We start from the raw sequence: 14,113 nt of genomic DNA on the forward strand, positions 1-14,113 counted from the left end.
TCGGGAAGGGAGCAGTAAATACAACAACGTATGAAAAATATTTTATTGTAAACATAACCAGGTTTTCATTAAGTATAATCTAGATACCCACAATTGTCTCACCAATTTTTAAATTAAAGCGCAGAGTACATTTTGTGCCATTAAAAATTGGAGTCATCATGTAAAGATGAATTTTATGAGTTGTTTATTACTTCCCGTTGGTTCTCAGTGTTGTGCACTTCATAAACTCCCCATTCATGACTTGATTGTGTTGAAGGCAAATTTGTGACTGGAGTTTCATAAATGGTAGAAGTGTTTTGCCAATTAAGCCAAGGTCCTCCTGACATCGATGCTGAAATTCTTTGTAAGTCTTAGAGGGAATATTAGCGCCCTCTTGTGGGTAGGTAAACCTTGTAGTTTCGATCGACTTTCAAAGGTCTATCATTTCTTTCGGAAAACCTCGGACAAAGAGCTTAGCCTCAAGGCAAACAAAACTATGTTTTAATAAACATTTCAAACGAGAGATGAAAATTTGCTGTTTATACATTTTTTTTTTAATTTACATTAGTGGCTTTATCTAGAGTTTGAAAAAATATCTATTATTTATTATGAACGTTTACATTAAAAAAAATTGTATTATCGGCCTGCTAACTACGAGAATAATTACGGATTGTCATCAATTGGAATTAATTTGTCATGTGCCATTTAAGTGGCCATATAAGGCATATTTATTTTAATTAAGATAATTTTAGGATTTACCGCACTTTGGCTTTCAGCCATTTACACTAGATATATTATTAAAAACATTGTTCTTCTATTAAATAAATTAAGCATTTTCTATCTACACATACTAATATAATATACAAGTCTTTATATATTTATATATAGAGAGATATTTGTTACACCACTTAAACCCATCATTTATTTCTAATTCATCTAAAACTAATACCTTTTAATGTAGTTAACCATTTTATGACTGTTATAGTTTACAGAAATTTCCAACCCTGTGGAATTCCCAGTATAAATCTTTAAATCGTTACGGTAACTATTAATACAATTAAGCCAGTTTTAAACTAGAATGCAGTGTTACTTTGTGATTAATTTCGCATGATTTGCACTTGCAACACACACAAAGCAAAACAAATTTAAATGCAAAGACAGCTTTAGAAATTGGCGCTGACGAATCATTGAGAATTTTTGAAATGGTATTCATTCATAATTAATATGTTTGGAAAACTTCTATAAAATCAAACTTTATTAAACTATTAATTTATATTGAAGCACAGAGCGTTTATTTTTTCATTTGCAGTCCATATACTAAGAATGCCAGAACCACAGTCATAGCATATGTGATGTATATAGTTCAAGAGGTTGGAGGTCAATTGAGGAAGCGAATGGACATCTTCTGCTCAACATCAGTCCTCTCTAATGCTCGGCAGAACTCTTCAAAGGAAATCATCTGATCATTGTTTGTATCTGCTTCTAATATGGTCCTTTCTGCAATACTCGTAAGCTGTTCCTCGCTGAAAGGGATTGGGTAATGAATTATCTTCTAAAGAGCATATGCATTATAAACATTAGAAAAGAAAAATTACATAAATGTTTTGTAAAATATTTATTTAATATAATCATCATCATCATAAACATCAGCCCATTACCGGTCCACTACAGATAACGGGTCTCCTGCCACTCTGAGAAGGGGTTTAGTCTGTAGACTACCAAGCTGGCCCAGTGCGGATTGGAGGTTTCCGATGTTTTCCTTCACCGTTGAAGCAAGTGATATTTGAATAACTTAAAATGCACACAACTTAAAAAAGTTAGAGGTGAGTGCTGGGATCCGAACTTGGCCCCCCGAAAGTGAGGTAGAGCTACGCTATCACCTATGATATAATATTTGATTATATGAAATGCTTGCACAATTAATTCATCTCTTTAGAAAATTTATGAAATCATAGTTAATTTTTTTCTATTCTATAACTAAAATATTTCTAATAGTGTTTCTTATTGAAATAAATTGTTAAACGCATTTCAACAATTGGAATTTTTATAATTTTCGTTCATTACCATACAATTACCTGCAAATGGACTTTATCATGCATTAATAACACAGTATTCTGTATACATATTAGTCATATCATTTAAAACTGCAAAATAAGCATGACATTCAACTTACCTTATATTTACTCCGACCATCATGTGTAGAATGGCCAACAGCTCATCTCTTGATATTTTTCCATCACTGTCCAGATCATACATAGAGAAAGCAACTGCAAATCAACAAGCACCCTTTATAAATATGACCAACATCTTATGAAGAGCTTATGATATTTTATTAAGTGGATAACTAAATTAGGGAGGTAACAACCATACTGGTAAAGTCTAGTGAGGGCTAGTTTTCAATTGCAAAACAATTTATAATATTGTGGAAAAAAACAGTTATCAAATATTTTTTACTTAAAAGTGTGTTAAAAAGTAACCTTAATCAAGCAGTGATTAGCAAGAAGAAGATAGATGCAGAGTTTGGATATAGAAAGTGGTTGAATCTGACTGACTGTATTGTTTTGCTGATGTGATAAAATAATGGAATTTTGAGTATTTATTCAACTGTTTTTAGAGGAATTGAATCTTGGAAAGAAAGCCACCTACAGTGTTGGATGTAAAACTATTAAATGAACTTACATCTTAATTTCTCCTCTCGACTGTTAAGCCTATTCTCCCTATTCTTCCTAATAGGACGGAAGTGTGCCAACACTTTCATAAACTGCAGGAAGTTGACTCTGTCATCGTGACTGTCAGCAAAGAATGAATGGACAATCCTTTCACTCAGTGGGTTTATAGCTAGCTCCGGGATACGAAGGAAGTCTTCCCTTGCTAAAGTACCACAGTCATTTTTGTCTAATGCTGTGAAACGTGAGTACAGGCGCTCTATCTGATTTGGAGTAACTGCAACATAAAATAGGTTTAGTAGTATTATGGTCTGACTACAGACAAAATACAAAGGTGAAGATGAAAGTAAAGGCTTAATTCAAACCTCAAAAAATCAAGCAATAATAAAAAGTTGTTTCTTATTTGTAGTGTATATAGTGTAATATGGTAAATTTAGTTAAAATCTGATGGAATGAGTGTTCTTCATTCAAAATGTAATTTAAATGTATGTACATAGAATAATATACAAATTATCACACATGATGTGGTGACCTTCTAATGTAAGTAGTCTGTCTTGAAAAGGAATTTGGATGCTCAGAGAGACTGACTGACTTTGCCAATAAAAGGTAATTACAATTTAACCCCTTGGAATCGAAAGGTTATTCCAGCAACAAACCCATACAATTCAGTAGGGCTCAAGTCAGACAGAGATTAAAACAATTTTATTTATAATTTTATACAATAAACAGAGTCTAGACGAGACAGCGCCAATTTGTGAACAAACGTAAAACAAAAACATACATCCAGTTTCATCTTGAATTTGTGCAATTTCCTCCTCTCTCAGCATCAAAGACGACTTGTTGCCCATTTTGCTACACCACGACTACACTTATTAACTTTAGCACTGGGTTGGAGGATTAACTGATAAGCTGGCCGCTAGTCGTAAAATTCAGACAGGCTGGGATATAATTGATTTGATATGCTCGGAATACTGCGTCTAACGTAACAATAGGACTAAATTGTTAATTGGTTACACACTGCATGAATAGTTAATACGAACAGAAATGTCCAAAGGCTATCCTAAACAGGAAGATATTAGTATTTTATTACACAAATAAAATACTCGCGACCTTTAACTTTAGCCTTCTCATTTTTATTTGTTTTTTTTGACATTGACAAACTAAAGCAAAAATAGGAACCATAGATATTTCAGACAGATTATAATAAATAACCAAGAACAAAGACCGAACTTTGCACAGTTACCCTTTAACGTTTTCTAGAAGAAAATAAAAGCTTATCATTTAAACGTTAAGCACTTCGGTCTCAAATAAAAAAAATGGATGAAAAATTTTCTTTCACGCATCTGTGATTAAATTATTAAATATCTCTGTTCTTTGAAGAAGCGGCTGTCAAAAAGGAGTAAACTGTAGAAACTATAAATAAAGTAAAGTAAAATGCAGTATGCCAAGCGTAGTTTTCGAAAAAAAATCTTCTAATTTACTCAAATCAGAAAAATGGATGATGATGCAAAAAAAGGAATGTTATAGGTTTGACTGCTGGGTGTTTTAGTCTGTCTGTTGCACCGTAGTTCCTATCCTGGTAAAACAATTAGGGTGCGTGTTTTTAAAATTTAAATGCAGGTTTTCTAGCAGAGGGTCTTAGAATGTTTTATCAAGATCGGCTCAGCCATTTCAAGGTTATCAGCTGTTTTTAGCGGATATCATAACTCCAATAATAGTCTAATAATTATATTAAACAATAATTAAATTAAACATTTCCATGACTGCAAAAAAAATTAATAAATCAATTTACATTCGATGGATCTATGGATTAGGATTGACTACATTAGGATAACTAGCTGTCTTTTCTTTATTATATAAATATTATATTTGTACTATAAAGGAATTTTAGATTTAGTTAGAAATTTATTTTAATAACTAAACAAACAAGCAAAAAATATGAATAAAAAAGTACCGAGTTTGTAAAAGAACTAAAAAGCATAAAATAAATATTAACTACAACCTTTTTAAGCCGGTGCAAAGTAAAATGTAGAAAATTACTATTAGAAAAAAAAAAATTACGCATTTTAGTGGGTAGGTTTGCAATTATATTTAAGTTATAATAGTCAAATTTCAACCTTCTACAAAATGTTGCTTTTCCCGAAGCCTAGCAGGCGGCGTTGATGGTAGAGGAGTTCTCCGGGCACTTCACCATGAGCTCCTTTATTTCGCGGGCATAAATTGCTTACCTACTATAATCGTAACCGCAACTAGTGTAATACTTATTAATGTATATATATATATATATATATGCGTTTACTTTTCGATAGAAAATGCTCAAGACACATTAAAAAATATTCATTACTATAGGCGTTGATATGACATTTGAAGAGTCCCTTGATTTGTCAGGCCCCCTAATAGATCTTCTGCCTGAGGTATGACATACCAAACAAAGAAAGTATCATCAAAATCGGTGTATAATTGTCGGATTAATCGAGTAACAAATACACAAAAAAAACAACAATTTCAGTGTAAATATGTATGTAGGTACATAATAAATAAATGCACTGTCAATTTCTATTTATTTGTCCTTAAACCACGTGTGCTTAATGTTTTTATCATAAAGTTTCAAAGATTGGCTCTGATACTAAAATAGTTTTTGGTTGCTAGGTTACAGGCTGAAAACCTGTAGTTTCAGGGGTGACCTACTTCTCTTGCTGACACAGTTGTCCATAAATAAATATGAGTCAATATTGTGGTTGTGTTAATAACTATGCAAAAGTATTATCAAAATTTCTAAATAAGTAACCTGCAATCGGCGTGGAAATGAGTGCTACTAAAGTTCCATCTGAGACTCACCCCTCAGAAAGGAAACCGGACGTTGATCAGCTTGACCCAGTTATTGAAGTGAATGAAAATGTAGGAAGTGAACTTTTCGACCGTCCTCACGAAGAAGGCGAATTTGAAGAAATAGAACCGTTAATTTTTGGACAAAAAAATATAACAGAGCCTTTGTCGTTGGAGGCTTTAGATAACGCAATATATGAACTCGGCGTTGTTAATCTCTGCTGGCCAGATTTAACCGAGCCAGTATTCGAAACTCGCAGTTGCTTTCCTAAAAGTTACTATACCAACACCAATAAAGAGAGGCTGTTGTTGGCATATGCAGAAAATTTTCGACGACAATTTCACTTCCACTACAAATTTCGAAAACCGCTGTTTTTACAAGCTCCGAATGAATGTGGCCTACAGGTAACTTCACCATCAATATTTAAGTTCGACTAGTCATTGCCTGGCTTCCTGATTCATATCAGGAAAGGGGTCTAGAACTTTAACCCAGAGCGCTCCAACGAGGGTTAGCAGTCTACATACTTTTGATCAATCGTATAATAGATATGATGTTATTCTGCTATACTCCGCGAACAGCAGGATTTGGAGGTTTTGGAGCGAAACGTGGGTACATTGCCGAGGATCTGTTTGGTCTGGAGTATACGGAGAAGAAATTATAAATAACACCATACAGATTCTCCTGCTGTTTGCGGAGTATAGCAAATTAAGCTTAATTTTCATAATATATTATAGATTTCTGCAAAGTACCGCCTGCTTCTATTCAATATGATGTCAGTCGTCAGAAAGTATGGAAAAAATAAGAATTTACTCATGATTTGGGAGTGCCGGGTGCACTCAGAACCGTTTTCATCACCCTTACTTTTCCCGCGGGTGTCGTACAAGATGACTAAGGATATAGCAGGGAACGGGCAGCAGCGTTTTCGGTGCTACTACTACCATCTGCAATACCATTGGGAGAGGCATTTATTCCAGCAGTGGACTTTTATTGGCGTGTTCGTGTTCGTCCGAGAAAGCAATAAATGTGACGGTACCCTTAAATACGTCTTAAGAACCGAAACAGTTTCGGCAGGGTTTTTTAATGAACTGCATTTCTAGTAGGTACTTTATCGAAGGTTCTAATGATTATTATCAAAAGTTGGTGATAATATTCATGACGAAAGGTTCAACGTGCCACCTGTGGCACAAGGATGGGTACTGCCATTTTAACTCCTAAATTCGGGCTACCTAAAAGTTTCGGTCTGATTTGGGACTCTGGAGACGATCCCAGTAGCTCGTAATCCAAAGTCGAACGAACTAACCGATAGACCATTGAAGTATGCAAACTACGTGTAATGAACTCAAAAATGGTGGTAGCTAGGTACCATATAATATACCTTTCAAGCCCAACGGTTTTTTAACTCACCCAGTACCCAATGTACCCAGAACACTGACCTAACAGAGGACTGGCTATCCTGACAACTGATATAGTAACCTCATTCGAAGCGCTAAATTTGGTAGTTGGTTTTTAGTCCTAAATCTAGGACTAAAAACCAACTAGGCTATTTACTTGGACAATTTATTAGCCTTTTGGACGGAGCTCGTTCGGAAAAGTGCTACCGCCAGCCACATTGTTTTTTTTTTATTTATCAAATTGAAATGGTTAGTGTAAAAGCACCGAAAAAACCGCAGAGCTTTGTCCTCGGTGACTATCTGCAACGATTACATTAGGTGTTCATTAGAAGAATATAACAAGCTGTGGGAAAAACATACTGCTCTTGCAATGCTGTTCCGATCTGAAGGGCGTGGGCAGGCAGGACGTGTTCTTTGCATGCCCTATTCATAAGCGATAGGTCTCAGGCCATGTATTACATTTAAAAAAAAAGTATAACTGATCCACAACTTACAGCGCCAAAAGACACAAAGTGTCAGTAATTGATAATTATAGAGGCCAGTGACCCATAACATAAGTAAAACATAATTATTCAAAAAAATTCAAATTCAAAATTCATTTATTTCAAGTAGGCCTAATATAAGCACTTTTGAAACGTGCATGCATGTTTGTGTGACTCTACCACCGGTTCGGAAAGCAGATTCTACCGAGAAGAGCCGGCAAGAAACTCAGTAGTTGCTCTTTTCCAACATCAACATTTACAATCATTTTGCTATCTTGCGGGAGATGAGAGCGAGGCTGGCTGCTTCCATTCTACCTTGTCATTGAGGAATTCATCAAATGTATAGTAACCTCGCTGTACTAGATGCGTTTTTACACATTTTTTAAATGTATGCATTGGTAGGTCAAGAATTTCCTTAGGAATCATGTTGTAAAAGCGTATACTCAACCCCACAAAGGAGTTCTGCACCTTTCGCAGACGATATGCAGATATCACTAATTTATGACCGTTTCGTATTAATAATATAATAACTACCTACATTATTTCCAATAATTTTCTGCGGTACACGCCGTCGAACACAGAACTTTAGTTTTCAAGAGCATCACTAGATGGCGTTACAGATAGTTAAAATGAAGCTTTCCATATTATCATGCTGGATTTTCAATTAATTTTTTTTTCCTAGAAAATGGTGTGCTCTTCAATACGGCCTACAAAACTTTGCTTCGCGGAGACAAATACTTGGCAGGGTCTATCTTCATTGGTTTCGGACTATTTTGACTTTGAACCGTTACGAAAACCAATGCTGCACGTGAGTAGATAGTTTATTAAGTTGTATTAATTTATCTTAGTTTACCTGTGATAAGTTTATTATTACCTACTTAATGAGAGGGTAATTAAGTCTAATCCCGTGATTCTAATGGACTGTGAATATATTATTGCAAGGTTACTGTTTTGCTTTTCATTGAAGACTATATAAGATGAGAGAAATTAGTAAATTTTCTCGCTTTGCCTTTTTTCCACATAATATCAGCGAGTGTTTTTTGACAGTGAGACTGCTGTGTTTTTTTGAAATCATATTCTCAATACGTACGTATGTACGTATTTTCCAATAGATGGCGCTACAAGTCTCGAGTTCCAGACAACTTGGGTGCATTATTTTATGTCTAGGCAATTAGTATAAAGATTCAACTATATTTATAATATTTAAAGGTAAGAAAAAGTCATATAAAGTTCAATCATATTTAATTCTTCAACATTTTCAAGTTCACAAACTTTGTGTAGGGAGTATAATTTTTAATAATTCCAATTTGTAATTTTGTACAAAATATCATCTCTCAAACAATATCCACTGGAGCTATTATAATTAACACGAAATGCAAATTAACTACATATATTCTAAATTCAGTGAAAATGAGATTTGAACTCTGCTAGAAGAATTTATTGCGCATTGCCGATTCAGCTGCGCTTAAACCATCTCGGACAATCTCTTTAACATTACAATAATACACTCTATTCATTAGGAATGTACTTACAATATTAATAATCTCTCAATAATTTATAATTTTGATCACAGTGTCCTTAACTGTTAACTTTAACATATTATACAATTCCGAGTCGCGACATAGACGTCCATATAAAATACTGAGCAATAGAAAACAATTATACGAGTGTCTAGCTCTAACACAGTAGTCATAAATTATCTTAACAATATTACCTTGTTCACATGATTGGCACACGAGAACACAGCATCCTTTCAATATTTGGTATAATACATACGAGCGGCGGCGGACTGCGGGCAAGCCGGCCGGGCCCGTCAGTGAGCGGGTGAAAGGACGCCCTGACTTAGCATTAGCTATGACTTGAGGTAGAACTTAGGGTTCGAACTACTACAGTAGGGTACATCTAGGAATGTAATCGTCAAATGGCAACATGCAGCGGTACTACTTATTCTAACCACATAACAGATTGCGTGCATAGTAAAGTAACGTGATCTCCGATCAGTGACATCCATTTAAAAAGTTTAGCTATAATATCTGTATTACATCTGATATAAACTCGGAAATAGATTAACTATCGTCGCACGACAAAGCATAGAGAACAGCGTCGGATTCTTAACTTATTTGAATTATAACTAAAATTAAAGAGATAATAATGCATAGCTTTTCTTTTAGAACAAAGAAATTACGCAAATTTGGCTACACATATCACAAGTGAACGCTTACTGGCGACGACGTATATACGACTATGTACACGTAATTGAAATATTCCCTGTAGCGAGCGCACAGCGTCCGGGCGTCTATTTGCGGCGGGCGGCGTCGGACGCGAGCACGCCGGGCGGGCCATGGGTGCCGGGCAGCGCAACACGCCGCGTGCGCAGGTTGTGCAGCAGAGCACGCAGCTGGTGTACGTGCATGCGCGTCACGCTCGGGTCACCACTCGACTCTAGCCACGCCAGGAACTTATCGCCGTGTTCCAGCGCCGCTGCCGTGCCAGTTTCCCATTCTCCATTCACGTGTCCGTTGGCCTTATTCTCCTCACTCGCAGACTGGCTGCTGTTGAAAAGCAGATTATCCAGCACGTTGCGAGCTTTTGTTTGACTTTTGCCGGTGTCGTATGACCTCTCGGTGGTTGGCTCTTTATTTTCGGTTCCCACTTCAATATTTATCGCGGGCTCTGCCGCTCGTGGTTCCTCGGGCACGGTGACCGTTTCGCGTACTTCGACAGTTTGTGTTTGGCCATGTATTGGACTCGTAGCACCTCGATCTTCTTCAGTTTTGCTTTTGGTAAGATGAGAATACAGGATGTTGTCTGCAGATTTATCCTTTGGAACCTGAGATGCTGATTTGAGTTTGTCTTCGGGTAGTGGCATTGCCCCACCAAATTGTTTGTAATACTGCCAAAGCCATGAATTCCTATTGTAATCGAGATGGGATGTGACGGGTGGCGTCGGAGCAACCGGTTTGGGGGCTAAGGTCGGATCGTTTGGCTTTCCTAATTGAAGTGGGTGAGCGGCTGATGTCTGAGCTGTCAAGTCCAGCATAGCCTGTTGAGTTTTAAGCCAGTACCATAACGTATCGTCTACCGGCTGAGCGGCGGAAGATTGCGAAGTCATATGATGACTTGACTTAGATCCACTATGCCGATAAGGGTCTGAGGAATGGCTAGATTTACTACGGTGCTTTGTTTCGTTTAAGTTGAGTACTCCGTTGTGTACTGGTTTCGGGGAACGAACTGAGCGTAAAGCTCGACTAGCAGGTTGCGCAGACAGCGCAGATAAACCAGGATTCAGTTGTGCTAGCAAAGTCAGGTTTGTTGCAATTTCATTGAAGCTTAAGCCAAGATGAGAATGGGTAAGGCCGGGTAAATGTGCAAGTCCCGACAAGGGGCTGATTGCGCTCATGGAAACGCTCGCACCCGGGTCGGGACGACGCTCTCTAGGTGGGTGCAAGGGAGGAGATGGTTCACTCCGTTTAGTTGTTAGCTCGACGGGCGAGTCGGTCGGCAGCACCGGCAGCGGCGCACTATGCGTCACGGCCGCGGGGCTGGAGAGGTCGAGGCCGGTCGCAACGGGTGACTGCGGCGCGGTTGGAGACTCGGTACGCGCACGCTTATCGGGAGGCTCCCCGTCATTGCTCTTATCGGTGTCCGGCGAGGACAAGCGAGAGGTCATGTAACGCAGTTTGTCCTCGTTCTTACACCAACCGCGGAGTGTTGACTCCGGTACGCCGATGTCGCGTGCCACTGACGCCTTGGACTCGCCATCGTTGACGCGTTGTATTGCCTCTATCTTGTCACCGGGTGTGAGGGCGCGCATAGGACGCTTGCCCTTCGTCGTCATTTTGGCCTCTCGCTTACTGTAACAAAGCAAATTACAACATCAGTTACTTCCACTTATGAAAGGAAATTTTATTCTTCATAGACATGTTTTTGAGTCTACACAAAAAAGTTGAGGTGCTTATATATGCGGATAATTAGCACGTTGACCGTCGTCATCGACAGTTTGTGTGGAAAATTATTGCAAGCGGTCTCTCGAGTAATATAATTTTAAATAAAGCAGATAACGTTTGTTAGGTAGGTAGATTTATGAAATCGCTTGTTTTGTAAATGTGGTTTAATTTTTTTTTATTTACTTCGCTATCAGCCTATTAATATTTTATATTATCCAAAAATTTATACCATGTTCATATTTTAGATACAAAAACGTATGTAATTGTTTAAATTACAATCCACCTACATACGAGTACCTAACTAGTTGTTGTGAAATTGACGTTGAGTTTAACTAGTTGACGATGCCTATCATTTTTGCAAATCACTGTTATAAGGAAATTTGAAATCTATACAAGTAATTAAATCATTTGAGGTACAAAGAATAATGCGACATAAGTTCATTGAACTTTACTTATCAATGCACCTACACCGTTGAATTATTTCGTATCATATCAATGACCTGTGCAGATTAAAGATTTTTATGACCGCTAAACATCATTCAGTAATTTTATAATAGATATTAACATTTACGCGAACATTGTATATTTGGGTAAAAACGATAAAATGTGTTTACGCGGGAAGCTATAAAGTTACGAAAAGATAAACAAAAAGAACACATAAAATTATGACCTACGACAACAGTAAGCGGCAAAAGTTGTCGGGTCGTTGACATCGTGACCTTGCATGCGACGCACGCATCTCGCGGCCGCCAACAGATGGCTCTGCATGTCACAGAAAATAATATTTCCTTTAACAACTTTTGTTTATGATATAATAACTAACAAAACCAATTTTACTATTAAAAAATGTAACTGGTTAAACTTTACTGGTTTATATATTATACTTTTTCTTTTTTTATCAGATTATCCGATTACCTGCGGGGTGTTACCTATTTACATTAGTTGTATAATTAGTTGATGTCTAAGTGGGTACTTATTCTACTTATTACAGCGCGGATTTAGTTTGTGTATACCTAGCTAATGAATGATTACTTATAAATTAGGTTTATGAACATGATTATAAGTAATTTTTCTCAAGTAGGTACCAAAACTGCTTTGTGAAACTAGGTAATAAGACTTTGTTTTTAGGAAAAAGACGCCTAAGCTAAATTAGCACAACTTTGTTTTAGGTTAGGTTAAATTTTAGCAATATATTTGGGAGCTATGATTTCAAGTATCCCGAAATTTTGAAATATCTATATGTAGTTTGCCGACGGCTACTGTTATCGTATTTTCTTTAATAAAATTATATTTTTGAGAGTGTAGACTAAGATTTATGATGACTCGGTAGTAACAGAGATATATTTTTCGTGAATCTAATAATCTGACACTAATGTAATGTAGGTTCCTATACTGGAAGACCCAAAATTAGTTATTCCATTCCATAAATGACTAAAACTTATTTGTATTAGGTATTTTTATAATAAAAAGGAACTCGTTTTAGTTTTACCTATTTGTTTGTTATCGTAATTTGTTTCGGTATTTACCTAACTACTTTGTTTTGATACTTCTGTTTGCGGTTATTTGTCGGGTTATATTAGTGCAAACATGATAGTTTCTGAGATTTATACCTTGCCACTTTAAATGAATTTTGTTTAAATTAAAAAACACCTTTTTTGCGGGACAACGGAATATTGCCCATTGTCAGCGTTAAAAAAGTAGTTCAATCAAGGGAAATATCTATAAATTTATAATTTTTTTTTTCTGCGAATTATTTACGTTATTTACCTATAAGTGCAAAATTCTATCCCGATTAAAATAAGTTACGTTACCCTACGGTCGATCACGATCGAAAATAAAGAATTATAATCAAGTTCGGAAAAAATTTCAACAAAGCAATACCTACCAATTTCCCACAACTATTCATGATAAAAAGTTTGTCAAGTAATTATTATATTAGTTTAATATTTTAGGACCTATCTGTAACCAAGTACAAAAATCAGAATTTAAATAAGGTAAGTTACTTTAAGATATTGTGTGAAACAGATCGAAAATTGAAATTGCAAAGCTTATCTCATGTCTCTAAGCTGTTACCGTAATGAAAAGTTAATTAAGAAAGCACCTTTTTCATTTACTTCTGTTTTCATTGGTCACAACGTTAGTAAACTGTTTTTTTTTGTCTTACGGTCTTAAAGTTAGGTAAAGGAGCTATTTTACCGCCTGTAACTACGTGAATTAAATACAAAACCTCGGAAAAATTGCAACAACAAAGCAAATTCCTGTTTCCAAAATTTGTTACCTAGTTACCTAGCGTTATGAAAAGTTTTCAACTTACTTGCGAGCCGGCACGTGTGTTGTGTTTACAATTTTTGACAGGTCAGCCGTTGCGCTTGTTCACAAACAGCACGGCAACCAATAAAACTAATGCGGATATGCGCAAACGCGGCACGTGTTCACAGTTTAGGATTTCACTCACTATCACGCAACACTAGTTCAGTTGTCCTTCGGGTCGTGCGGGTCGCGGTGAGACGTTCGTCGCGGGGCGCGCGCGGCGACTGTGTGCCGGTGGTGATAAGGCCAGCCGCGGTCCGCCGTCCGCCGGCCGCGCCTCTCCTTTGTGTCCGATCGGCGCCCGCCCGCACCCGCGCCCCGTCCGCCGCACCCCGCAGGCCCCCGCGAGCCGTAAACACCGGCGACCGGCCTCCGCACTTTATTAACGCAATTAATTCTCCGCGCATCAACTTTCTACCGAAAAGATCACGGCGAAGTTTTATCGTTCGCGAAGTTCACTCAACTTTTCCGCACGCTCGCAACTTTTCTTAACTTTATCACAATGCGCGGC

The 14,113-nt window shown here is 37.0% G+C and overlaps 3 protein-coding genes across 3 annotated transcripts in view; 1 reads left to right on the forward strand and 2 right to left on the reverse strand.

Moving 5' to 3' along the window:
• Positions 1–29: 29 nt before the first annotated feature.
• On the reverse strand, positions 30–3,802 carry LOC120632241 (calcineurin B homologous protein 1). The gene is made up of 4 exons (XM_039902047.1): positions 3,427–3,802; positions 2,659–2,922; positions 2,153–2,246; positions 30–1,502 (listed from the first exon to the last, which is right to left on the reverse strand). The coding sequence occupies exons 1-4, from the start codon at positions 3,491–3,493 to the stop codon at positions 1,358–1,360; spliced, it is 570 nt and encodes a 189-aa protein (XP_039757981.1). The 5' UTR covers positions 3,494–3,802; the 3' UTR covers positions 30–1,357.
• A 1,532-nt stretch (positions 3,803–5,334) lies between these two features.
• Positions 5,335–14,113, forward strand: part of LOC120631943 (dynein regulatory complex subunit 7) — a 249,913-nt gene continuing 241,134 nt past the window's right edge. Inside the window, exons 1-2 of the mRNA XM_039901649.1 lie at positions 5,335–5,876; positions 8,028–8,153. Of these exons, the coding sequence (XP_039757583.1) occupies positions 5,451–5,876; positions 8,028–8,153 (552 nt within the window). The 5' untranslated portion in view covers positions 5,335–5,450. The remainder of the gene's footprint in view (positions 5,877–8,027; positions 8,154–14,113) is intronic.
• LOC120631946 (protein distal antenna-like) lies at positions 8,571–13,891 on the reverse strand. Its single transcript, XM_039901653.1, has 2 exons — positions 13,607–13,891; positions 8,571–11,199 (listed from the first exon to the last, which is right to left on the reverse strand). The coding sequence occupies exon 2, from the start codon at positions 11,181–11,183 to the stop codon at positions 9,642–9,644; it is 1,542 nt and encodes a 513-aa protein (XP_039757587.1). The 5' UTR covers positions 11,184–11,199; positions 13,607–13,891; the 3' UTR covers positions 8,571–9,641.

Source organism: Pararge aegeria, chromosome 19 (genome assembly GCF_905163445.1).
Source record: "Pararge aegeria chromosome 19, ilParAegt1.1, whole genome shotgun sequence".
Taxonomy (NCBI): domain Eukaryota; kingdom Metazoa; phylum Arthropoda; class Insecta; order Lepidoptera; family Nymphalidae; genus Pararge; species Pararge aegeria.

Excerpts from the sequence above, each read along its gene's own strand:
- LOC120632241 (XM_039902047.1), bottom strand. The coding sequence starts at position 3,493 with ATGGGCAACAAGTCGTCTTTGATGCTGAGAGAGGAGGAAATTGCACAA. Across the intron at positions 2,923-3,426 it reads AATTCAAGATGAAACTGGAT|TTACTCCAAATCAGATAGAG; the intron begins GTATGTTTTTGT and ends TTTATGTTGCAG. Across the intron at positions 2,247-2,658 it reads TCGAGAGGAGAAATTAAGAT|TTGCTTTCTCTATGTATGAT; the intron begins GTAAGTTCATTT and ends GTTGATTTGCAG.
- LOC120631946 (XM_039901653.1), bottom strand. The coding sequence starts at position 11,183 with ATGACGACGAAGGGCAAGCGTCCTATGCGCGCCCTCACACCCGGTGAC.